Source organism: Cyphellophora europaea (assembly GCF_000365145.1).
Source record: "Cyphellophora europaea CBS 101466 unplaced genomic scaffold supercont1.5, whole genome shotgun sequence".
Classification (NCBI taxonomy): Eukaryota; Fungi; Ascomycota; class Eurotiomycetes; order Chaetothyriales; family Cyphellophoraceae; genus Cyphellophora; species Cyphellophora europaea.
The window spans coordinates 2,248,972-2,272,951 of record NW_008481811.1 but is presented as its reverse complement, the minus strand read 5'-3'; the positions used below and the strand labels follow the sequence as shown (position 1 = coordinate 2,272,951).

Here is a 23,980-nt window from a genome sequence, read left to right as displayed (position 1 = left end):
TTGACATATACGACCGACTCCATTCACTCTCCAGGTCTGTGGTGTTCCCATTCACGTTTCGCCTGGAGCTACCGACACGACCGACACAACCGACTAGCATTTCGTTCGCCATCGCACCGCACCGCATTCGATGCAGCTCGTTGCCCATTCAATGGGGGATGTAACGACACTCGCCGAGAGAGAGAGAGAGAGAGAGGGAGAGACGAAGGAGGAAACTCACACAATCTCCGAGACCCTTGTCGCCAGTATATAGGCCTGTGCAAGTCTCAGCGCCTTCTCTAGATAGACGGTGACGCGATGCGGGCCGCTGTAGCTACCGGGATATCACACACACACACACACACACACACACACACACACACACACACACACATTTCGGATCTCATCGCACTATCGACTTTATTGCAATCACAATTCCAGTCCCTCGGCAAAAGAAGAAGAATCTTGAGCAGATCGCATCATTTCCTCACACTGTTTCCATTCCCATCTCCTTTTCCTTTTAATTGACCTTGACTTGGCCTGCTAAATTCACGCCAGCCACTCCTCGCATAATGCAGTCAAAAGTGTGACCACCGCGCCACTTGTTCAATGACATGCACATGTATTGCCTTGGAGATCCGCTCACGGGACTTGGGGCCTCGATCTACACTGCAAGCGGGGCTGAACCCACGCCCCTTGTAGCACTCACAAGCCAGTCCATGAGCATCGGCGAACAAAATGTGAGCCTTGACTTGGTTGCTTGTCCTTCGTCAAGCTTCAATGGCTCATACAAAGCCCACCAATCCGTCCACGCCTCAAAGACGACACAAGGGACGGAGTGTGCGGACGTCCACAGCATCGAGCGCTAATGTGCACGCCCGACCATCTCCAGCCTCGTTTGGTCCTGTCGAGACGTAGCCTCATGCGACGCTGGGCATCGACAGCAACGTCAGAAGCACTTCGCACCAAACTTGGTGTTGCTCTGTGGCAACTTGCTGTTTGGTAGGTGGGAAGGTAGCTCGCGTCGCATATCCGGCAAGGCCGTAGGTCAAGCGCTGTGGATGGCGTATCGCTCTGTTGCTGTTCGTTCGCTCGTTCGCGTTGTTCACCATACAACACATCGCTTCGTTCGTTCAAATGCAAGGTAAGAACTGTCACCAAATTAGCCCTGACCTAGATTCAATCGACCCATGTCTTCGACGTTTTCACCACTCCACACCTAGTCCCAACCACAGCAGACCTAACTCGGGAAGGACGGGGATGTACTCACATTCATCACAAGCAGCATGGGAATGTCAAAAACGTCCCTCTTCACCGTCCAGCAATAAGCGCAGTCCACTTTTCCGTCCGCGCTTCCCAATTTCTGCATCCCCTTCTCCCCCGAAATACCCTCTTTGCGGAGCTTCGGGTTCACACCACCGCTCGTGGTATCGCGCCTCTGCGGGCCCTGTCCACCGCCTCCCACTGGACCACCCATGCTTCCCACCTGGTCATCTCCTCCCGCATCGGCACCTGTGCCATCGGACTGACGCTGCGCCGCTTCCTTCCGGAGTTCTGCAGCCACTTCGTCCTCGCGGGTGCGGTACTTGAGCAATTTGCCCTTCCGAAAAACACTGCCCCTGCTGTCTCCGAATGCGAGTCTTGCAAAGTCCTCATAGAACTGCACGACCGAGTCATCATCCAATAACTCGGCCAAAAATACGGGTCGATCTCTCTTCTCCCCATTTTGTCCATTGGCCTCCTCGGTGACAGTTGTACGCTGCGGCGTGTTGAATCCTTTGGTGTTGCCGTAGCTTGCTGACGCCGAATTTGCACCCGAGCCCGTTTGCGGCGTAAGGCCTGTGTGTCCACGGTTGACGTTCAGATTCGGAGCCCGACCAAGCAAAACCGACTTCGACCAGCCGGTCAGGATTTGGAACTCCTTACCCACAGCCGCCACCTCACCAGTACGGCGTGCGACGATAGTGGGTGTGCCCACGCCTTCGATGAAGCTTTCGTACTCGAACAACGTACGCTGAAAGCACTTCTCCATAAAGATGAGGTCATCTCGGTTGAGGGTCTTGGTTGTGGCGATGAACGAGGGACGTATGGAGGCCAGTGATTTGGCAATGCTGAGCGTCTTGGAGTGCTGCGATGAGAAGCGCCGCTGAAGATAGGCGATCAAATGGTGGAAGTTTTGCGTGTAAGGATGAGGTGTGGTGACGGACGTATAGATTGTAGAGGGGTCGCGTGGACGTTTGGAGGAAGGTTTCGCAGGTAATGCGGTTTTGGCCTTGAGCTGAGGTGTAGTGATTTGAGTTGGTTGTCGCTGTTTCTGAGGCGATACCTGCGGCCGCTGCAGCGGTTGAGACATGTTGTTCTCAACAGGAGGTTTCAGATGGGCAGAGGTGAGAAGCGGCGATTCCTCAAATTTGAGCCCATCAGGCGGCGTCTGATGGTTTTCGGGTGAGTGGAACTGAGCATTGGTCTCGATCGCAAAAGCATGCGGAGCTTGTGGTTGGCCCCCGCCCATCTGGGCGTGATATACACCTGAACCATTGGACCAGTCGGACATCATGGCGGGGTCGTTGTAAGGGAAAGAAGTGTTGTTGGGGGACTCGCTGAAGCTGCCCAAAGGCACGCGATAGTTCTGATGGACTGAACCTCGCGTAGTGCCTGACTCGCTTGGAGGTGTATCTCCGGCATTGGTGGCCATCTGGCCAAGCATGCCGAATTCCAGCGCACCATATTGGTTTGTGAAGTTCATGCTGGCAATATCAAAGTTGAAGGCCGAGGGATCGTTAAAGAGAGCGCCAGCCATTCCAGACCAGCCTTGAGGTTGCATACCTTGATTGGTGTGTTCGACAGTTGGGGACTGCATGGGAGGCTGGGTGCTGATATTGAAAGTGGTGTTCAGGGGCGACTGCTGCATCATATTCGAGCTGCTCATGGATCGCTCCTGCAGCATCGGGGGTGGCATCTGCTGGGACGGGGTGAACATGTTGAAGTTCTGCGATGGCGGAAAATACTGCTGGGAATTTCCCTGTGGCTGGCTCTGCTGCTGCGAATCATGGGGGTTAGTGGTGGTCGAGGCGCGCTTCGCTGCGGGATGCGTGTACATGGTGGCACCGACACCGGGCATGAGCGCCTCATTGGGAGCATCGTGAACTGCAAGCATGAGCATGATAGGGCATAAAGAGCGCGGGGCACGTACGGTATTTGGCCTTTTTTCGGACTCCATCCTGGCAAGCATCTTGCAGGCCACGCTTAATGCATCGTTGACACGGACGTTCATCACCTGTTCAGCGATTAACAAAGGGAGGTGACAGGTCACATGTACCAGGTACATACCGCATGTCAGATGAGCACGCTGACACGCAAAGCAAGCCCGACGAGCCTTTTTGCGCCTAGGACGATTGGGGTCCTTTGCATTGGAAGCACCGTTGGCAGGCTTCGACTTCTTTCCCTCTTGAGGTGGCTCTGACATGTCTTCTTGAAGTTCGCTTTCGTCAGGAGAGCCAGAACGGGAGCGAGGGTCCTCGACATCAGAGGCCGCCATGGTCTGTTATAAGCTTGACATCCAGCGGGCCGGGGTGCGGCGATCAAGACTGTCTCGCTTAGAACGATCGCCAACTGGAACCCACCATGTGACTACAGGGAGAATGTTGCTCAGAATGGATGCGCAATATCAGGCCCGGGGGCCCAATGGGGTGGAGGGAGTGGTCGGAACGGCACCGGCGTGTTGGAAGAGGGATGGCAAAGAGTCCGGCGGAGTCTAAGGTGGTGACGTTGGAAGGAAGCAGAGCGCGTGGCAGGAGAGGAACAGGGAGGTGATGGCACTCTGCTGGGACGTATGCTGTGCGACGCGTGACGTGGGACGAGGCAGGCTATGGTGGGAGGTCGTGTCGTGGTATTATGAGTGTCGCACCGTGCTCACGTTTGGCCCTTGGCCCCCAGTGAGACAGCGTTGTATTTTTGCAGAGACAGCGACACGATTGAGAGGCCGTTTGTGAGTTTGCGCAACAAGCTGGCGCGGGCGTATGGGAGCTTGGAGCAACGAGGCTAGGCGGAGGGGAGAAACCCAGGGTGGGAGGGGCCGGTCGCGGAGGCGGGAGCGGTATTGTTCTGGACCAATATTGCGCTGTCGGCGTCAAGTCACTTTTGTGACTGTCAACAGGATAGCCAGTGATGAGTGTAGCCGATGCGGGCTGAAGGGGTCGAGCACGAGCACGAACACGAGCACGAGCACGAGCATGGAGCAGAATTGAGAGTCGCGCAGTAGTAAGACCAAGGACCAAGATCGGGAGGAGGCCGAGGTGCGGCTGCCCAAGCTAAAGCTGCTCCACCATCGCCTGGCGGTCGCCTGAGGCCCTGAACCCCGGGCGACTTGGCCTGGCCCGTATAAAATATTTAGCTGGGTAGCTAACTCTACCCCTCTTTTCACCCAATGACCATCAACTCTTAGCCATCACTTCGCGTCCACCATTATGCGGGTGTGGTGCCAGGAATGGAGCGACCGCTTTTGATAGACTGTGGTAGGGCTCTTCCTGACAGTGTGTGTGCCTCTGTCACTACCACTACTCTGTTCACACCTCAACTGGTGAACCTACTCCAGCCTGTTCTCAGCCTTGTTTCAAGGGCGGTGCTGGCTCGGCCGCGGGGGGTCTTGGCGTGGGGTCTCGGGGTGGCCGCCGCTTCAATCGCTGCCTTGGTCACGACCACGTCGCCTCATCAATGCATCATGAAAACTGAAGACGAGACTGAAGAGTTCCACTTGCCCTCTAGGTGCTCAGGGTTTCATTTTACGTGAAGCGCGTCGACTACCACCGCGCATATCGATCTGGACTGGAAGCTGCGTAGGCTCTGTCCGACCGTGGCAGCAGGGCAGTCCTCTTTTCAATTGTGCTCTCTGTTGGCCGCTTAATCTCCCACCGCGATGTCGTGTATCTGCGTCTTGCTCCGTGCGTCTCTATTGGGTTTGCCTTGAGATCTTTCTACCAGGGAACTCCCAGACCACAGATTGCCGAGCGGCTAGCCGCGTGGCGGACTGCCGGATGACACTCTCCGACTAGTAGCCAGCAGAAAGGTATCTTGCCTCCTTTCACGTCAGTTTATGTCAACGTGAAGACCCCGCGCGACAAGCCATGGGCAGAAAGCCCGCTTCGAGGCGCGTTTGAATAGGCGGTCAGTCCGTCAGATCCGCCGAGACGAGAATCATCGATAAGAATCGATGTGCGGCTCACGGGTCTGCTGCATAATCAATCGCCAGTGTCGTACGTCGGTACCGACCTGCCCCGTTTCTGCAAGATCATCTTGTCTGCATAGTCGATTCCACTATGGTCAGTTCGTTTCGCAATCCCCTCCGGTTCATGCCGACCCATACTTGCTCTTTTGCCGGAGACGCTTTCCGTAAATCCAGAAGACGTACGGAAAAGGCGCCAGAGCCAACGTCAGGAAGGCAAGGAGGGTGGTGGCCCAGTGGAAGTTGAGCTTTTCATACATTTGCACGCCAAACAGGGGAAAGGCTGCTGCGAACGAGCTCCTCGCAAACGAATTAGCAGCCAGCGCCGACGCCGCGTAGAGCGGATAGGCTTCAACCAAGAAGGTGAAAACACTGGTGTACACCAATATGATCCCAAAGCCAAAGAAGGATGTTCCAATAATTGGCACGATCCAATGGACTACGCTGTCAGTATGGTTTCGTCGTTATCGTGCTTGGGTACTTACCACCGGGATAGATTGTCCACGCAAACATGAAGAGACCAAGCACGCAGAACCACGCTCCGAAGATGGACGATGGCAGGCGGTACTCCGGTTCTGACTTCCGCTCTCCCGTCTCCCTCTCCCGCTTGTCCAGTAAGCGCTTGTAGTTCTTGTGCCATATCGGATCCGTCGCCATTGCGCTGACCATTCCCACAAAGATACCCAGGAACACCAGTCCCGTCTGCCAAAGGTTGAAGCCGTACACACGCCCAAACACCAATGGAAAGGCTCCAAAGAAGAGGTAGAGAATGCCCAACAGAATTGCCGAAAACAGACACAAATTGAAGCACATGGGCTCGAAAAAGAGCAGCATGAACGGCCGGTAGAGGCTATGCATGACAGTCCATAGGACGCTCCTGTCACTGACCTCAATCGGCGCCTTCCACCTCTCGTCTCCGGTCTCCTTCCGTTTCTTCTGAGCTTTCCGTCGCAAGACGACAGGCATGTACGTCTCAGGAACAAACAGCGCGATCATGACCCATTCGAGGCCAGCGAAGATGAGCAACACGTAATAGCTCCACCTCCAATTGACCGTGCTGTTGATGAAGCCACCAAACACCGGAGCCGTTGCGGGACCCAGGAAAGGCGAGGCCGAGTAGATCAGCATCGGAGCTTGAAGCGTGTCTTTGGTGAACATGTCACCGACCGTGCCTCCCGCCACACTGAGGAAAGCGCTTCCGCAGAGCCCATCGAAAAAGCGGACGATGAGCATCGTCTCAATATTCTGGGCCACGGCGCACGGGATGAGGAAGATGAAGAACCCTCCAAAGGCGAGTAGGTAGATGAGCCTTCGCCCGTAGAACTCGGAAAGAGGTGCAAGCACCATCGGGGCGAACCCCAACCCGAAGACAAAGGTCGAGAGACCCAAGGTATTGACGATTCTGGACGAACCGAAATCCCGAGACATGCCTTGGTAGGTCGTGGTATACAATGAAGACGCACAGGTGACACAGAAGCTGCCCAGTGCCAGTATGACAACGATGAACCATTTCGTGGCGTTTTTCTTGTTCTTCGGGTTCATGGGGTCGTCATTGCCGTCCCATGAGACGAGGAACTTGTCGTCCTCTGGCTGTGACTCCAATCCGGTCGCCTTCTCGGGATCCTCCGCCTCCGTTATGGGCACTCGGGTGCTGTGAGACGATCCAACTCTGGGATCGAGCTCATGGGAGTGAGAGCGCGATGGCTCGTCCTCCGGTTTCCGCATCATGCTGGCGGCTGATATGTTGCCGTCGTGATGCAGTGACGACGCGTTCGACAACCATGCTGCTGTTACTTATACCAATGATACAACAATCAGCGGCTGGTAAGAATGCAAGGCCCACAGAGAGGGATCAGAGCGATTTCTAAGCCCGCACCTCTATCCTCAAGATTGGGAGAAGAAGTCGTACGTGTTCCATTGTGAGGATGGCAGTATGATCTTTTTTCTTGAGAGTACGACGAAACGAGCCTTTGGCAAAAGTGGAGGACAGGATCCATACTGCCGTGACGATAACCGGCGGCGCGAATGAGCATTGAGCGGTGGGCATCCGCTCGCAGGCCGATCGGTTGTTATCTCCATCTCGCGAAGGCTTGTGGCGGCAATGATGCCTATTGCAACTATAGTGGATGATTCAGGGAAGTCTGTTGCAAAAAATACTAAGCCGACATCGCTCGTTGGTTGGTCAACGATGGGCGATCGTACCTCGGCCTCGCACTTCTGAGTAGCGTACTAACTGCGCCTTCGTACAACCTTGACCCGCAACATGGTATGCAAACGGTAAACAGTCAGCATGTGCAGTTTATACAGGGCCTCTGATACAGGCTTATGACGGGTTTCAATGCTACTCAAAGGGGCGGCCCAGCTCTGGCATCCTTCCCATCCCGCTACCTTTCGCCGGCACATCGACATCCTCCAGAACACCTCCTGCACTGCGGGCTCTAACATGCTCCCTTAGCAAACGCAGAATCTCACTGCCATGCCAACGCGCCGGTACAGGACGATATGCAGGCTTAAAAGTACCGACTGTCTGCGCCCACTCCCCACTGCGAGGCGCACCCTGCCTCCAAGCATCCGTTGCTTGAGTCTGTCCAGGATTCGCTGGTGAGAGATATTGCGCATCTGTCTGAGCAGGCGCCTTCTCGACTGAGCCCTCGGCCGTCTCTTGCGAGGTCGGTGTCCCAGCAGGAGACTGTGTAGCCCAGTAATAGATATCCCAATCGTTCTCGTCCATGAAAAGATCGTACTGCTCAAGCTGAGCCTTGGTCATCTTGGAGAGGTTCTCGCTCGCAAAGGTGGAGAGGAGCAGATCGGACTCTAGTGTCCCCCGCTTCCTGCTTTGGTCTATCGATAAGTCAGTAGATGGTCCTGCAAAGAATGCGACGGCTTGTGTGCTGGGGTCATGACGGACATAATAATCTAGCCCTCATGGTGGCAGTGTCTTCTCCTGTGCGACGAAGGGGTTCGACTTTGAAAGTCGCCCCCTCCATCTCGCCAACAGCAAGGTCGTCAGAGAGGCTAACCTTGCTGGGATCACCAGATTGTGTACCACCAGTCATCCTTTCTGTGTTTTCAGGTCTTTTGTCGGTTGGAACATACTCGGGTTCGACCGAGCTGATGAACTCCGGCGGCGCCTTATCCTCGCCAATCTTGGGCATTTCATTGTGAAACGTGGAATTGGTGTTGGTCATGTGTGGATTTTCAGGCTTCTTCTTCTGGTCTTCTCTGTAGCCATCGGTATTGGGATGGATTCGGCCTTCTTGCTCTTTGGATCTAAAGATTGGAGTGGTTGAGAGGGGCCGAGTGATCGGGCGAGCAGCGTGCTGGCGGGCGGCAGCCCTGGCGACACCTCTGAAAGAGTTCATCATGGTCGACATGTTGAGGGAGGTGTGGCTGATAGTCGAAGGTAGGTAGTAGCAGAAAGATCGAAACTGATATCAAGCAGCTTGAGGGCGACGAGTGGTGGAGCTTCGTCCTAACGAACAACGTCATGATCCCCCAACTCTTAAAACATGCCGCTTTTAGGCCGGCAAGCACGAATATAAAGTATTTACAACTTCGAGAACAAGTCTAGAGCACAGACAAATACGATCCTAAATCATATCAGCTGCACCGCCTGGCAATCAAAATGACTACGCTCTAGACTATACAAAGCAAATCGTGTTTGGAAGTACCAAGCAGCATGGCTTCTCACAACTGGGCAAAGTCTTCTAGGCTCGCGTTTACCTGACACAAACCCTCTGGGGAGAAATAACTGGCGATGCCTGTTTTTTGTTCTGCCGATCTGCCTCCAGGTCTAGGTAAAGCGCAACTGTAACGGCTCGGGCTTGTTTTCCAGGATGTCGTCGACCTCCTTCATGATCTCGTCTGTCAACTTCGGTAGAAGATCTAGCGCCTTCACAGACTTCCCGATTTGCTCGATCTTGCTGGCCCCGGTGATGGCGCTCGACACGTTGGGATTTTTGATGACCCACGCCAGTGCAAACGTCGCCTGATCGGTACCAAGCTTGTCAGCGATAGGCTTCAACTTGCGCGTCTGCTCGATATCCTTCAACCAGGCTTCGTTGCCATAGCTGGCCCTCTGACCCTTACTGAAGTTGTCGTTGGCCGTTGCAACGCGACTGTCCTCGGGAATACCGTCATTGTACTTGCCAGTCAAAATACCAGTCTTGAGCGGACTGAAGATCGTCAGACCAAGGCCATGGTCTCTGTACAGTCTCGAGAACTGCTTCTCGACCTTGTCTCGAACAAGCAGATTGTACTGGGGTTGCTCCATGAGAGGACCGATCATATGCAGCCTGTCAGCCACTGCCCACGCAGCGGCTATCTCGTCCGCATTCCACTCACTGGTGCCCCAGTAGAAGCACTTCCCTGCATTGATGAGATAGTTGAAAGCTCGTACTGTCTCTTCGATGGGTGTTTCACGATCAGGTCGGTGAGCGTACAACAGATCCACATAATCCAGATCTAGTCGTTCCAAAGCTGCTGTTGTTCCTTCGATGATATGCTTCCTTGACAGGCCGAAGTTGTTGACTGGATTGGTCTATTGGAACGGTCAGTTTGGAGCAAGGCTAGCTAGACCAGACTCACGCCAAAGGCGCCGCCCCAATTTATCTTGGTGGAGATCACAATATCGTTGCGAGACCAGTTATAATGTTTTATAGCCTTGCCCATGATGATCTCAGACTTGCCCTCCGCGTAACCTTCGGCGCAGTCGAAGAAGTTGATTCCAGCATCAAAGGCAGCCTTCATGCAGTCCATGGCAATCTCTGTAGATTGATGAGTAGTAGCAGCATGGAGAAGCGGAATGCATACGATCACCTACACTTCCACCATACGTAACCCATCCACCCAAACTGATCACGCTCACCTTTAAACCACTGCGGCCAAGGTTGCGATACTGCATCTTGGGTAGTTGTTCGGTGGAGCCCATCTTGATGTAGAAGTCTCGTGAAGCTGAAGTGAAGAAGGATTTGTAGCAGTCGCCACGGCCGTTCTACTACCAGCAGTAGTATTTGAACTTCAGGGTTGATCTACAACACATATCGGCTAATTTCAAAGCACGCCGTGTGATAGCGGTCAATGGCCGCCGATTGCGAAGGTTTGGGTATTTTTCCCGCTCTTCAGTGGGGAATCCCACGCGGATGTGCCTCTACATACGAAGGAGTCTTCTCCTAAGGCGGAAGGTCGTTATTCAAGGCGCAAGGCACCCATGACACTTTGATTCTGAGTATTCGTTTTTCCGGCGGGATGTCCGCATAGTACCCCAAGGGCTGCATACTCCAATCCCTGAGAAGCGGTGCAAGATCAGGGATGCGAATAGATTCATGTCAACACCTCCCTATATGCTGCTCGATTGATGTACAAATGGTGAAGCACTGAGCAACGATAAGCGCACTAAGCATTTGTCCATAAAACAGGGAAACGGAAGGAAAAGCGATGTGAGCATGCTGGTCTGACCTTGGTGAAGCACTCTTGGAAGTGGAAGCTGGGCCACCCTAACCCTAGCGGTCGTTCAAATGTTAGACTTCGAGAGCCAAGACAAGGCTATCAGCCAAGATTTCCAGCAGCCTTGTTTCGCCCACAGGTGAATTTCTCCCGCGGCGCATCCTGAAGTTCAATAGCACCCAGCTAAAGACACACCACGAAGCACGACTCGCCGACAAGACTTCCGCAAACATGGCCGAGCAACTCGTTATCCGTGGCACCCTTGAGGGTCACTCCGGCTGGGTCACCAGCTTGGCTACCAGCCTGGAGAAGTCAGTCGCTCTTGCGTCGCAGTATGAACAGTCGCTAACCGCAGTCACAGCCCCAACATGCTCCTGTCTGGCTCCAGAGATAAGACCCTAATCATCTGGAACCTCACCCGCGAGGATGAGAACTACGGCCAGCCCAAGCGATCTCTCCACGGCCACTCCCACATTGTCTCCGACTGCGTGATCTCATCGGATGGTGCATATGCCCTCTCCTCGTCCTGGGACAAGACTCTCCGCCTGTGGGAGCTGTCCACTGGCAACACCACCCGCACTTTCGTTGGCCACACCAACGATGTCCTCTCCGTCTCCTTCTCCGCCGACAACCGTCAGATCGTCTCTGGCTCGCGCGACCGAACAATCAAGCTCTGGAACACCCTTGGCGACTGCAAGTACACCATCACCGACAAGGGCCACACCGACTGGGTCTCTTGCGTTCGCTTCTCTCCCAACCCTCAGAACCCCGTCATCGTCTCGGCTGGTTGGGACAAGCTTGTCAAGGTAAGATCTACACCTGATCCGTCGTTTCAATACGAGGATGCTACGTTGAAAACATAAAGTATTTGCTACTTCAGAGCCTTCGGGCCATGAGACAAACATTCACCGGCGAACTGAGAAAAAAGAAAATATACACCGCATACTTGACACCTGATGAAACATGCGCTGACATTGACTATAGGTTTGGGAACTCGCCTCTTGCCGCATCCAAACCGACCACATTGGTCACTCCGGCTACATCAACACCGTGACTATCTCTCCTGACGGATCGCTCTGCGCCTCCGGTGGCAAGGACGGCACCACCATGCTTTGGGATCTCAACGAGTCCAAGCACCTCTACTCCCTGCAGGCCGGCGACGAGATCCACGCCCTGGTCTTCTCTCCCAACCGCTACTGGCTGTGCGCCGCCACCACCTCCTCCATTACCATCTTTGATCTCGAGAAGAAGAGCAAGGTTGACGAGCTCAAGCCTGAGGGTCTGGAGAAGGGCAAGAAGAGCCAGGAGCCTTACTGCGTGTCTCTTACCTGGTCCGCCGACGGCCAGACTCTGTTCTCTGGCTACACCAACAACAAGATCTACGCGTGGGGTGTTATGTCGCGGGCTTAGGTGACGCAGGTCGAGGAAGCGATGACGAGGATTGAGGCATGGCGTCGGGAACACGCATGATTCATGTGCTACGAAGGCAAAGGCAGTCGGCTCTGCCAAAAAAGTTCACTGGCAGATGCATTGATGATACCATCAAGACTGGTTTACAGGGCGAGTTCGGAGATAGATGAGGACCTTTGAGCACAAAGTATCCAGCATGACAAGATCTCATGTCCATAGCGTTCGCCATTTTTAGGTAGAAGCCTGCGGGACATCCAATACCTTCCAACTTCAGGTCTAGCTTCCATGAACTGTTCCGTAATCTAACTGCGACAGACGCTAGGAACTGATCTAGAGTACGTCCCTCAATGCATCTCATCCGCATCGAAATTCCAACACCCAAACTAGCACTCAACGCCAGCTTCCTCATGCCCTAGTCCCCCTCCTTCACCAAGCTCCTCGCCCTCTCCCTCTCTTCAGCCGTTAACCTTTCCGCTACCCCCTCGCCACCATCCTCTCTCACACACTCCTCCCACTCCTCCTCCTCCATAGTCATGACCACACAAATCTGCCGACAGCGCTCAAACTCGTCGCGAAACCGCCACTTTTGGCCCCGCACCACACAGCGCACCACCTCATTGACGTCGTGCTCCAGGCGCTGGGCGCCCGCGGCGTTCACGCGCCCGCTGTACGTCCAGATGCGCTTCTCGAGCAGTTTGGCGAGGTACGACACCGTGGTGGCGAGGAGCATGTCGAAGGTGTGCTCGGTCAGCAGCCGGCCCAGGGGCTTGGTGAGGGCGTCCCAGCCGTGGGCGAAGCGCTGGCGGACGCCCGGGTCGTGGGCGTCGTCGTCGAGCTCGATACCTGCGTCGGCGAGCGCGGCGTGGTGGTCGGCCCGTTCTGAGGCGTGGAGGTCGTACGAGGTGTCGCGGAAAGCGTCCATTAGGATGGGCCGCAGGCGCGGCTTAAGGACGTTGTTGAAGAGGACCGAGGTACTGTCGGTGAGGAGGGTGGAGGTTTTGTCGGAGAAGGTGGTTTGCAGGGAGGTGAGGTGGGTGGTGACGAGGGTGAGGGAGGCGGGGGTGGGGAAGAGGGTGGTTAGGAGATTGGTGCTCTGCGCGGTGGGATTGAGGCGCGAGGTGATGATTTGCGAGATGTACGTGGTGGAGACATCGAGGTTGTTGATGAGGACGAGAAAGGCGACGATGGTGGCCTCGGGTGGGAGTTGGCCGGGTATGGCAGCTTTAGGGTAGGATTCGTCGCGCATCTTGCGCTGCTGCATGCCGATGAAGTCGGAACCTAACACACGGGAGATCGAAGGGAGGACGGAGGAGATGATGGCGGTTTGTGCGGTGGTCAGGGACTGTGTCAAGACCTTGTTGACAATGTACATGATGTCCTCGATGGCGGAGGTGATGTGGGGTGGATTGGAAGAGAGAGATTTGCGAGGGTCGAGAGTGAGGTCGCTGGGTTGCTCATCTAGCTGGAAGGCTTTCTCGACAGAGCGGCGGAAGAAGAAAGTGGTCATTGTGTTGAAAGGGGTGATAATGCGGTCTTGAATCTTGCGTGCGAGGGCGGAATTGATGAGGAATGGTGGTTCTTCTGCAGTATCGTTGTTGGCGTCTGGTGACTTGCATTTTTCGGTGACGAAGCGTGTGTAAAGCGACCACTTGTTGAGCATAGAAGTCATCTCATTCAGGAGAGAGTCGACTTGCTTCATGTCGACCCCTTCGTCTTCGCTTACTCGAGCTGGCGCAGGCGAGTTGGACCGCGGCGTGCTCATTGCATTTCTTGTTACGGGAGCGGCGAAGCTCTGTACGAGGAACGTGAAAGGATATGCTCGGATGTCGGTGAGCTGACGGTCTATTCTCCTCTCATCGCCCCAGGAGTCAAGGATGATGCCGCCCTGCAGATCGGCTTCAACCTGCAGCCGCTCAATAACTTTGGTCATCTTCCCAGCGCCGTAGTGCCGCTCGACAAGACCACCGTGGCCCTCGATAATAGAAGCGATATGCTCGAAAAGTTTCGTGAGAGCATTGGCATAGAAGAAGCCATCCTTGCTCTGATTCCCGCCAGTGCCGGCGTTCATGTTGGTCCTCGCACGTGCTGCCACACCCTGGCATACGTATCGTCCATAGACATTGAGGCCGACTTCGGATCTGTTTATCAATGGGAAAAGCTTGAAAAAGCGGGTGATCTTGCCACCGTCGTTCTCTTGGACAGCCTTGTCGAACTCTCTCAAGAACAGCGTGCACAGTGACTCCGAAGCATTTTCAAGCGTCGTTGCTGGTGAGTCGGGCACCTCTGCCGTAGGTACAATGCGACTAGCAAATTCACCGTTGATGACCTCCTTTGGGATCTTGGAAGCCCGGCTCAGATAACTCGCTGCGGTCTCCCAGTCCTGTGCGGCCCCCATAGAGCCCGACACTCCAAGTACGCATGCTTTGAGTTCTGCCACCTGCTCAACGACGGTCAGAGTGGCTTTTACGCGCTCCTGCTCGAGGTCCAATCTCTTCACCGAACTCGAGATTCTGTTGGCCGTCGATGCAGCATCTGAGAGCATGCCATTGCTGATGGATCGAGTTTTGGAAGCCTGGGTGCTGAGATTGGCTCGAAATATATCCAGTCTTCCCAGCTCCCTTTGCAAATCCTTCTGTGCTGCCACAAGACTGTCCAGGCGAGTCGTGACCGAGGCCTCTTTGTGGTGGAGATGAGCAAGGGCGGATCTGATTTCAGCCACCGAGCGTGCGCCATATATATCAGGACCCTCAAAGTGGGCGCTGCCATTCACATGAGCCTCACCGTTGGGTGCCATTGTTACCTCTCACCTCGGGAAGATCACCATCCCAACCCGTCTTACATGTATAGCATTGGGAACCTGAAATAAGTGTGACCACGTCTTGATATTGGCAGCCTTGTAAAAGTGGGGCGCAAGGCTCAAGTTTTGTGTGGTTGCCTTCTCAAATGACGTTAGATTTCCTCCGCACTCGTTATCAAAGAACCAGAAAAACCCAATGTTGCCTTCCACTCGCTTTTCTTAAGCTTTACGAATCACAGACCGTCACTCCGAGCGTTGTATTGGCCAGCAAAACCCCAATAATCGGACAAAATTGGACGTAGAAAGCGCGAAAGGCACATTAAGCCCGCCACTGGCCGGCGCGGTTTCAACATGGGCAACGAATCCTCTACGCCCGTGGACGAATCCATCCCGCCAACCACCTTGATAGCGCGCAGCATCGACGGAGTTGCGCGATACATCAAGGAGAAAGATTGCAAGCGGATCGTGGTCATGACAGGTGCTGGTATCAGTACATCTGCGGGAATACCAGACTTCCGTTCCCCTGACACGGGTCTGTATGCAAATTTGGCCAGACTAAACTTACCCTATCCTGAGGCGGTGTTTGACATTGGCTATTTCAAGAACAACCCGCTCCCGTTCTATGCATTGGCACATGAGTTGTACCCAGGTAACTTCAGACCTACGGTGACTCATTCATTTATTAGCCTGCTACACAAGAAAGGCCGGCTGCTTAAGCTCTTCACGCAGAATATTGATTGCCTTGAGCGACAAGCTGGAGTGCCGGACGATAAGATTGTCGAGGCACACGGCTCTTTTGCCAAGCAGCGCTGTGTTGAATGCAAGACCGAGTACCCCGATGATCAAATGAAGCAAAGGGTTGCACAGAAGGAGGTGCCGCACTGCGTCAAGAAGACATGTAATGGTCTTGTCAAGCCGGACATTGTCTTCTTTGGTGAGGCTCTGCCAGAGGCGTTCCACCAAAACCGCAGCCTCCCAGCTACAGCTGATCTTGCCATTGTCATGGGCACGAGTCTGACTGTGCAGCCTTTCGCCAGTCTGCCATCATTCGTGAGTGAGGAGACCCCGAGAGTCCTTATCAATCTGGAGCGGGTTGGTGGCCTTGGTTCAAGGTCTGACGACGTACTGCTTCTCGGGGACTGTGACGTGGGAGTCCGCAAGTTTGCCGATGCCATGGGGTGGCGGGACGAGCTTGAGGCTCTGTGGGCTGAGACAGATCCCGACAAAGGCAAGCCGAAGAAGGTGGAAGTTCCCAAGACCAAGGGGGAGAAACTTGACCACGATATCGACAAGCTCACCAAAGAGATTGACAAGTCTTTAAAGCTGAACGAGGAGACCAGCAAGCGGCTTGAGAAGGAGCTCACCCAAGAAAGTGACGGACAATCGAAAAGCAACAAGGACTCCGCGATTTTGGTGCCACCATCAAAGACAACAAGTGACGCAGTCAGCGACTTGACCCACGTCTTTCCTCACCTGACTGGCGCGGAACGGAAACCTGACAAACCATCTCTGTGAGAGCCGCGAATCCAGCTCGAAAGCAATCGTCCAGTTCGTAATTCACGAGGCGCAAACTCCTGTAGCAGCGGCAGCCTCGCAGAGATTACGGTTGCGACCTCGAGCGGAATTGTACCCTCCTACCATCTCATGGAACATAATCTGCCCTCAAAGTCACCCAAGACTGAGCTCCTCACTCAACTTGGCTGCAGTTCTCAGAGGGCTGCCACTCAAGTGAATGCTGCCAAACGGACCGTTTCGTCAGTCTTTGATGACCTCACTCGCAGTCACCACCACACGCTCGCCGCCCGGCTACAAAAGCTGCGCATGTTTTCAGCAACCTTTCTAATCCAGACCCTCCAGCCACGCCAGCAGCTAGTTCTCTCCTGATCGCGGTCCATCGTCACACCATCCATTCGCTATCGTACTCATACCCGCAACGGCCGTGCCCACGTTTAACAACTTCATGATGAGTTCTCCTCCCGCCGTGACTCCGCAGAAGCGTCGCGCCTCGCAGTAAGTCAGCTATTCAAGCGAAGATGATAAGATGACTAACCAAATGTCAGCGACTTTGGTGGACAGGTCGTTATCATCGTTGTCGGCCCTGCAAGAGACGAGTTCAGCGTGCACGCAAATCGACTCAATAAGACTGGTTTTTTCGGCCGCCACGGTATGCCTGGCCAAGCCATCGAGGTCGAGGTTTCGAACCACGATGATAGTCCTGCTCTCGCGACCGAGCAAGCCGGCGTCAAGCAGGAGCAGGCTGGAGACAACAACCAGGGTGAAAGCCAGGCTGCTGACCAGTCCCCAACTCTTGTTGGAACGCCTGCTAACCCCTCCACGATTATTCGTGCCGACTATGTCATCGCACCACGAGACAGCCATTCCGCCAAGGCTTTCCGTATCTTCGTTGAGAGTCTGTACAGCGAGGAACCTGGTGAGATCGAGCATCGCCTTGGTCTCAACATTGCACTGAAGGCATACCAGTTCGCTTGGGAGTATGATGCCTATTCTCTACAGAACCTGTTGGTGGAGCGCTTTCGCACGCACTACCGGACCCACAAAGTCAGAATCGACGAGCTTCTTTGGCTGATCAAGAAATTCGGCGACGATGCCAACGCTACACCCCTCACACGGTATGTTCTGGACCAGATCGCCCACGACCTCGCCAGCCGCGGCTACGATTCCTTCATCAAGGATAATCAGTTCCTTGAACAGTACCTTGAGGAGGCTTCACGCAAGACTCGACTGTCACTGTTCGCCATCATCACTCGATATGCGCATGATCGTCGTCACCCTGATCCGGCCGAGGGTAAGAATTTGTGGCGAGTGGTTGAATCCGGTGTCGCTGCGGGTGAGTGGGTTCCGGAACCATTCAGCAACTGAGCACAGGAAGAGGGAGGGAGTAGGCCGAGCAAGCAGAAGACCGGCAAAGTCGGACTATCGGTCCTTGACCTACGACGTCAAAACGAAGCAACTGGGCATCCGGAGGACTCTTGGCGGGGAGTGAAGCTCTGCCTATTCTGGGCAATCCTGGCATCCACTACCATTCGTTACTCATCACCATATGTTTAGTAAGGGTGATTAGCCGATGGGTCGCTTTCAAGTGGGGTTGAAGATATGATGTCGAACGCTGCTCAAGAATAGCGATGGACAAGAGCAGCATCATCACTGCCGTACCACGATAGGCTATAGACCAGACAACAACAATACACGCTGCAAGCGAAGAAGCAAAAGACCCTCGAGGCATGTCGGCGCCTTGTCTGCAAGCACTGAAGTGAAACCCGACAGGCCGGGGCCGCGGGACGGCGGAAACTGCTGCATGAGACGAGCCCCGCTTCCGCTGCCTGTTGAACGTTGAACCCCTGCCCCGCCATGAGGGATCAACATTTTGAACTGCATCTTCGTCAGTACTGACTTCTGGTTCCTATCCATCTGATCTCGCACTACCCTTTGTAGAACATCTTAAAAGCTTTCTTCTGCCTCTCCTTAAGGTTCCTCGCTTCCCAACTCGTCTTCCGGGTCAAATTGCCGCTGCTGCTCTGTCGATCCTGTCCTCTGTCGTTTCCAATCACTCTATACAAGCCAGAGCAACACCATGGTCGGACTAGGTGCCCGGAGGAAACCCTCCAGAAAAGGTGAGCATCACGCGCGTCCACACCGTCTGAATATCTCCTAACCGCGCCCAGGTTCGTACGCGGACGTTCCGCAGCATCTTGTCGAGGAGATCTCCAACCTCGAGCGCCTCTTCACCGTCGACGCTGAACGCCTCAAGAAGATCACCGATCATTTCGTTTCCGAGCTTGAGAAAGGCCTGAGTGGTCCTGCAAATATTCCCATGAACGCCACCTGGGTCATGGACTTTCCCACCGGTGACGAACAGGGCAAGTTCCTGGCCCTCGACATGGGCGGTACCAACTTGCGAGTCTGCGAGATCGAGCTCTCGGAAGAGAAAGGCGAGTTCGATATCATTCAGTCCAAATACCGCATGCCTGAGGAACTCAAGACCGGTACAGCGGATGAGCTCTGGGAGTACGTCGCCGACTGCGTCCAGCAGTTCATCGAGTATCACCACGAGGATGAGGAGCTCGAGACCTTACCACTTGGATTTACCTTCTCCTACCCTGCTACACAAGACTACATTGATCACGGTGTGCTCCAACGCTGGACGAAGGGCTTTGATATCGACGGTGTCGAGGGGAACGATGTGGTACCCCAGTTTGAAGCAGCCCTGAAATCTCGAGGTCTTCCCATCACCGTTGCCGCTCTCATCAACGATACCACAGGCACAATGATCGCCTCGGCGTACACAGACCAGGCTATGCGTATTGGCTGTATCTTTGGCACTGGTTGCAACGCCGCCTACATGGAAAATTGCGGTAGCATTCCCAAACTTGCCCACCTCAACCTCCCACCCGATCTGCCAATGGCCATCAACTGCGAATATGGTGCTTTCGACAACGACCACGTCGTCCTCCCATTAACCCCGTACGACCACATCATCGACGAGACTAGCCCACGACCCGGCCAGCAAGCCTTCGAAAAGATGATCGCCGGCCTATACCTCGGAGAGATCTTCCGCCTTGTGCTCGTGGACCTGCACGAGAACAAGAACCTCCTCTTCCAGAACCAGGACATCTCCGCCCTCAAGAAGCCCTACACACTCGACGCCTCCTTCCTGTCCTTTATCGAAGAAGACCCCTTCGAGAACCTGCAGGAGACAGCCGATCACTTCGCCTCGCAGCTCAAGCTCACGGCCTCCAAGCCCGAGCTGGAACTATGCCGCCGCCTCGCGGAACTAATCGGCACGCGCGCCGCCCGCCTGAGCGCCTGCGGCGTCGCCGCCATCTGCAAGAAGAAGAACATGGAGAGCTGCCACGTCGGCGCCGACGGCAGCGTCTTCAACAAATACCCGCACTTCAAGCAGCGCGGCGCGCAGGCCTTGAGAGAGATTCTGGACTGGGATCAGAAGGGCTACAAAAAGGGCAAGGATCCCGTCGTGATGAGCTCAGCCGAGGACGGCAGTGGTGTGGGCGCGGCGCTGATTGCGGCGTTGACGATCAAGCGTATCACTGAAGGGAATGTGTATGGGATACGGGATCCGAAGAAGTTTGACTGTTTTCGGTGAGGCAGGATGAGGCGGGGGGATGCTCCGTGAAACGTTGGATATGTGCGAAAAGCTAGATAAGTGAGGCTCGCTTGATGATGGGGGGTAACACTTAAGCAACTCCCATCGAGGTCGTCGTAGGTCGAGCCGCGTCTGCTGAGTCGCGCCGAGGAAGTTGGGATACTGCCGGCGAATCGAGCATGGGATCGAACGTCAGATGCTCTCACCATATAAGGTGCGAGACACGCATATATTCTCCGTCTGGGCGTTGCAAACAACAGGCCCTATTGCGGCCGCGATAGTGAAGAAGAAAAGCCCAACAGAAAGCCAATTTCACGGATAGAGGACCTGTTCAGGTAATGCATTGAGCTATCTAATACTTCGTGCAACTCGTGGCTCTTCCAGCAGCCGAGCACCCATCCCCTTTCCCGACCACATCCCTCCTCCGCAGGCAGGCGGCTATCTTGTCATGTTGCTCCAGCTAGATAACATCCACTCTTTCGTCCCGTGGAGCCCAGAGATGGCGCTACCCGCCGGAAATGTTGGCCAGTCGTTCAAAGTATGACCAAGTAATCGCCCTGGGCACATTGCCCTGGACAGCCCAGCTGCTGGAGATTGGCTCCGGCTATACAGCGTCGTTCTCGAGCGGCCTGGTGAAGAGGACGCGATCGAGCCGGCGACAAGCCTGCAGCTGAGCTGTACGAAACGCCGAGCAGAAGCATATGACACTTCTGCCCGAAAGCTACCATTCGCTTTCGAACGGTAACTGGTTTGGGAAAGCGTATGTCCGATGATGTTGGCCCTCCCACCCAGCCTCCACTGGTAATGTGGTAGAATTGTCGAATGTCAGCTAGATCAGCTGGCAACTGCCGGGGGCTACCGCGGACCAACAGTGCCAAAACCCGCCGACTCGGCCAGCAGATCTAAAGAAAAGCTGAGTAATTTCCATCACATGAATGGAGGCAACAGTACCCGCCGCATGCTGCTGAATACACAGGAGGAACGGTGAGTGTGTTGCTGATCCAACGTGCGACCCAGGGCCAGCGTCGCGTGGGGTTGCTCGAAAAGCGTAAAGATTCGACTGAGAAAGAGTCGAGTATGTTGACACATGAGGCCAGCTGGAGGGCGCTCTTGAGCTCATGCCTCCCTACAAGCACGCAGGGCTCCTCCCAATCAAGTAGAGGGCAGCGCCAGGAGTTGACCTCATATCGGCGATCGGCCACGAATAAGTGTCTCCACCATGCACAATGGAAGAGCGTGCAGCTTGGATTCTGATCTGATAGAGCTTTCGTACTTCGGCTTTGGGGATGAATAGATTGCTCTTCGGACCTGAGTTGCGCGGGTATCCGCTTCAAAAGATCTTAGCCTGTGGAACTGTTCTGGTGGAATGACTTGATCATGCTAGGTGACAAGTGTAAAAACCCTGGAAAGCAAGGGGCGGCCAGCTCAGAGACTTCCGGGTGGTGGACCACACCCTGAGCGAGAAGCTCGCACCGATGATCAGCCCGTGTTGCCGCAAGATTGAGCTGGCACATGTGACATAACCGTCACACGAAAGGACATATCGAGAAAACAAAGACTTGACTCAAGTCCTTACTCGGCCAGGGGTCGCTGGATAGACCTACTAGTGTTCTGCTCTCGCAGTTTTGATCCAACAAGATTGCACTCTGCATCGGCAAGATTCAGCCGTTGATGGTTTCGCAGTCGAGATAGCTCGGTTTGAGGGTTCTTGTGCAGCATGCAAAAGCCAGGTTGACCAAGAAGTTCCGCCATCCGAAAACGCTATACCAGACGAGGCCGTCGTGGCTTTAGATGTGGATTGACTTGGATAACAGACCGAGGCCAACTAGCCGAGCGCTGTGTAAGTGAGATGCTTGAGTCGTTTAATCAAGGCAGATGCAGCAGCCGAACCTTCGAGCTGATAGCGAGGGTCTCGTTGCACGAGCTATAGTGCATCTCACGAGCCTCTTTCATAACACGCAGGCGAGCTAAATCGACTGCGTCGACGACCTTTGGTCGCTGGAGAGGAGCTCAATGGTATGTCGGTCAACGGAGCGGTAGACGTGGGTAGGTCAAATGACCCAATAGACCAAGAGTCCACGACAGACTCCCAAAGCGGCAGCCGTGTGGTGATGTCGTCGAATGAAGGAATTAATCCCTAATCTCCCACAGCCGTATGCCACCCTGCTCATTGCCAACTGCCAGCCATTCGCCGTTTCGGCCACCTAGTGCGAGACTAGATACTCTTCCCAGTGGTGTTTTATCCGTTGGCCAATTCCTATAAACGGTGCAAGATGGCAGATGCACAAGTCTCAGCGCGTCTTTCTTCCATCGTGAGGCCATGGCAAGCATCTGGCCATCTGGCGAAAAGACCAGATGAGAAATTGGTGTTGTCAACTGATCCAAGCTGCGAGCTGGAGAAGGCCGATTTTGATTTGAGGTAACCTTGGGATGAGCATCGGTGGGTTCAGCAGCCAACATGGAGGAGAAGGCAGGGGACTTGCGGTCGTAGATATTGACGATACCGGACGATGAGCCGATAGCTATCCACCTCGAGTCTTCGCCGCCGATTGATATGACAGTGGTCCCGACACTGCCTTCATCCCACCATCTTTCTATGATACGTTTCTCGGCGACACTGTACTCGGAGACCTCGCCATTCTTGGCAACGACAGCGAAACCCTCTCCATCTCGCCACCAGTCGAAGTCGGAGACACCACCTTGAGCATCTACTCGGCATGAACAGACCAATTGCATCGACGTCGTGGACAGTACGTTGATGCTTCCACCGCCCTTCTTGCTGGAGGATATCAAACCCATGTAGCGACCACATGGTGAGAGCTTGAAGTGTTCGGTGGTTCTCTGGTCATGTTTGAAGGTGGAGAGAGGCCTAGTGACTTTGGCGACTGTACCAGCAGAAAGTGACCACGTATGAAAGTATCGTCGTCGTGAAGAGAAGAAGACACGTGTCTCGTCGACTTCATCAGATGGTTCCGCTGGCGTACAGAAAGACGCTGTGTGGAGCGGGCTGCCCTTCACGTGGAGTGAAGTCAGCACTGGATTGGGGTTTGGAGGCTGAGGCGAAACGTGGTAGAGTGTCAATGTCTGACAGGGGCCTCCGGCAAGTAGAAGCGGGTACTCGGAATGAAACTCGAGAGTGTCGATGGACGAGGGCCCCGCTGGCGTTACATCCTTCGTTCGTTGGACATCAATGACTTCAGACCTAAGCTTGCGCCGCTTTCGATCATGAGTGTTGTTAGATGTACGAGTGAGGGATCCGACTGAGCGGAGAAGCTCGGCGAGGGGCTTCACAGGAGGAAGTGAATCCGACTCGTCCATAGACACATCGGAGTCGGACTCTGCGTGCGAAGCACCGTTCGACATACGACGCTTTCTACGAGCATAGCTGAGCCATTCCGGTGCGGGATGGAGCCTCTCGTATTGTCTGCGTAGGCGTTGACCATACTCTCTTCCTGTGATCACATCGTCGGCTTCCGTATCGCGGAGCTTTCGCAGGCGGGTGTGCGTCGCAAGAGAGATCGTAAGCCGATCGTCGTCACTGTCATACCAGGCTGCGGGTGAGGCTCCAGACGATTCTTCCTCTCCAGTACGATCGAGCTGCTCAGAGATCGCAGCGGGTAGAGTGTCAGTGCCTGCATCTAAAAAGAAAAGCTGCGATGTTGTCAGTGTTGGTCAACTTGGGCGGTTTCGAGGACATACATCTTCGTCTGGGACGTCGCCGAGGTCCTCGTCTTGCTCGCTCGCACTGTCTAACTCACTGCCGCTCACATAAAGTTGCAGGGCTTTGCCTTCCTCGTGTCTTGCAGCAGAGAGCGAGTCTAGGAAGCCAGCCTCGTCCCCGAACAGGGCCTTCTCCAACCGCTGCTCGATGTCGTCCTTCTCCAGCACATCGGTGGTCCGATGCTGCTGTCGACGGGTAGGAGCCTTTCTGCCGCCTTCGGGAGGCATAGACGACATGACAGGCTGAAAACAGATCTTGTGTACGCGAGAAGTCGTTGCATCTTCT

The 23,980-nt window shown here is 54.6% G+C and overlaps 10 protein-coding genes across 10 annotated transcripts; 4 read left to right on the top strand and 6 right to left on the bottom strand.

The window, feature by feature from the left end:
• Nucleotides 1–1,219: 1,219 nt before the first annotated feature.
• On the bottom strand, nt 1,220–3,517 carry HMPREF1541_06157 (uncharacterized protein; the record flags this gene model as incomplete). The annotated part of the gene is made up of 3 exons (XM_008720493.1): nt 1,220–3,126; nt 3,173–3,256; nt 3,310–3,517. 3 exons carry the CDS (start codon nt 3,515–3,517, stop codon nt 1,220–1,222), a joined length of 2,199 nt encoding a protein of 732 aa, XP_008718715.1.
• Nucleotides 3,518–5,325: 1,808 nt separating this feature from the next.
• On the bottom strand, nt 5,326–6,928 carry HMPREF1541_06156 (uncharacterized protein; the record flags this gene model as incomplete). The annotated part of the gene is made up of 2 exons (XM_008720492.1): nt 5,326–5,639; nt 5,686–6,928. The coding sequence occupies 2 exons, from the start codon at nt 6,926–6,928 to the stop codon at nt 5,326–5,328; spliced, it is 1,557 nt and encodes a 518-aa protein (XP_008718714.1).
• Nucleotides 6,929–7,541: 613 nt separating this feature from the next.
• On the bottom strand, nt 7,542–8,574 carry HMPREF1541_06155 (uncharacterized protein; the record flags this gene model as incomplete). Its single annotated transcript, XM_008720491.1, has 2 exons — nt 7,542–8,041; nt 8,109–8,574. The coding sequence occupies 2 exons, from the start codon at nt 8,572–8,574 to the stop codon at nt 7,542–7,544; spliced, it is 966 nt and encodes a 321-aa protein (XP_008718713.1).
• A 419-nt stretch (nt 8,575–8,993) lies between these two features.
• On the bottom strand, nt 8,994–10,130 carry HMPREF1541_06154 (uncharacterized protein; the record flags this gene model as incomplete). The annotated part of the gene is made up of 3 exons (XM_008720490.1): nt 8,994–9,740; nt 9,788–9,966; nt 10,013–10,130. The coding sequence occupies 3 exons, from the start codon at nt 10,128–10,130 to the stop codon at nt 8,994–8,996; spliced, it is 1,044 nt and encodes a 347-aa protein (XP_008718712.1).
• Nucleotides 10,131–10,876: 746 nt separating this feature from the next.
• On the top strand, nt 10,877–12,055 carry HMPREF1541_06153 (guanine nucleotide-binding protein subunit beta-like protein; the record flags this gene model as incomplete). Its single annotated transcript, XM_008720489.1, has 3 exons — nt 10,877–10,956; nt 11,007–11,451; nt 11,630–12,055. 3 exons carry the CDS (start codon nt 10,877–10,879, stop codon nt 12,053–12,055), a joined length of 951 nt encoding a protein of 316 aa, XP_008718711.1.
• A 412-nt stretch (nt 12,056–12,467) lies between these two features.
• On the bottom strand, nt 12,468–14,849 carry HMPREF1541_06152 (uncharacterized protein; the record flags this gene model as incomplete). The annotated part of the gene is made up of 1 exon (XM_008720488.1): nt 12,468–14,849. The coding sequence occupies one exon, from the start codon at nt 14,847–14,849 to the stop codon at nt 12,468–12,470; it is 2,382 nt and encodes a 793-aa protein (XP_008718710.1).
• Nucleotides 14,850–15,203: 354 nt separating this feature from the next.
• HMPREF1541_06151 (uncharacterized protein) lies at nt 15,204–16,367 on the top strand (the record flags this gene model as incomplete). Its single annotated transcript, XM_008720487.1, has 1 exon — nt 15,204–16,367. The coding sequence occupies one exon, from the start codon at nt 15,204–15,206 to the stop codon at nt 16,365–16,367; it is 1,164 nt and encodes a 387-aa protein (XP_008718709.1).
• Nucleotides 16,368–16,815: 448 nt separating this feature from the next.
• On the top strand, nt 16,816–17,732 carry HMPREF1541_06150 (uncharacterized protein; the record flags this gene model as incomplete). Its single annotated transcript, XM_008720486.1, has 2 exons — nt 16,816–16,862; nt 16,913–17,732. The coding sequence occupies 2 exons, from the start codon at nt 16,816–16,818 to the stop codon at nt 17,730–17,732; spliced, it is 867 nt and encodes a 288-aa protein (XP_008718708.1).
• Nucleotides 17,733–18,444: 712 nt separating this feature from the next.
• HMPREF1541_06149 (hexokinase) lies at nt 18,445–19,974 on the top strand (the record flags this gene model as incomplete). Its single annotated transcript, XM_008720485.1, has 2 exons — nt 18,445–18,484; nt 18,536–19,974. 2 exons carry the CDS (start codon nt 18,445–18,447, stop codon nt 19,972–19,974), a joined length of 1,479 nt encoding a protein of 492 aa, XP_008718707.1.
• A 2,130-nt stretch (nt 19,975–22,104) lies between these two features.
• Nucleotides 22,105–23,931, bottom strand: HMPREF1541_06148 (uncharacterized protein; the record flags this gene model as incomplete). The annotated part of the gene is made up of 2 exons (XM_008720484.1): nt 22,105–23,625; nt 23,674–23,931. 2 exons carry the CDS (start codon nt 23,929–23,931, stop codon nt 22,105–22,107), a joined length of 1,779 nt encoding a protein of 592 aa, XP_008718706.1.
• Between the last annotated feature and the right edge of the window lie 49 nt (nt 23,932–23,980).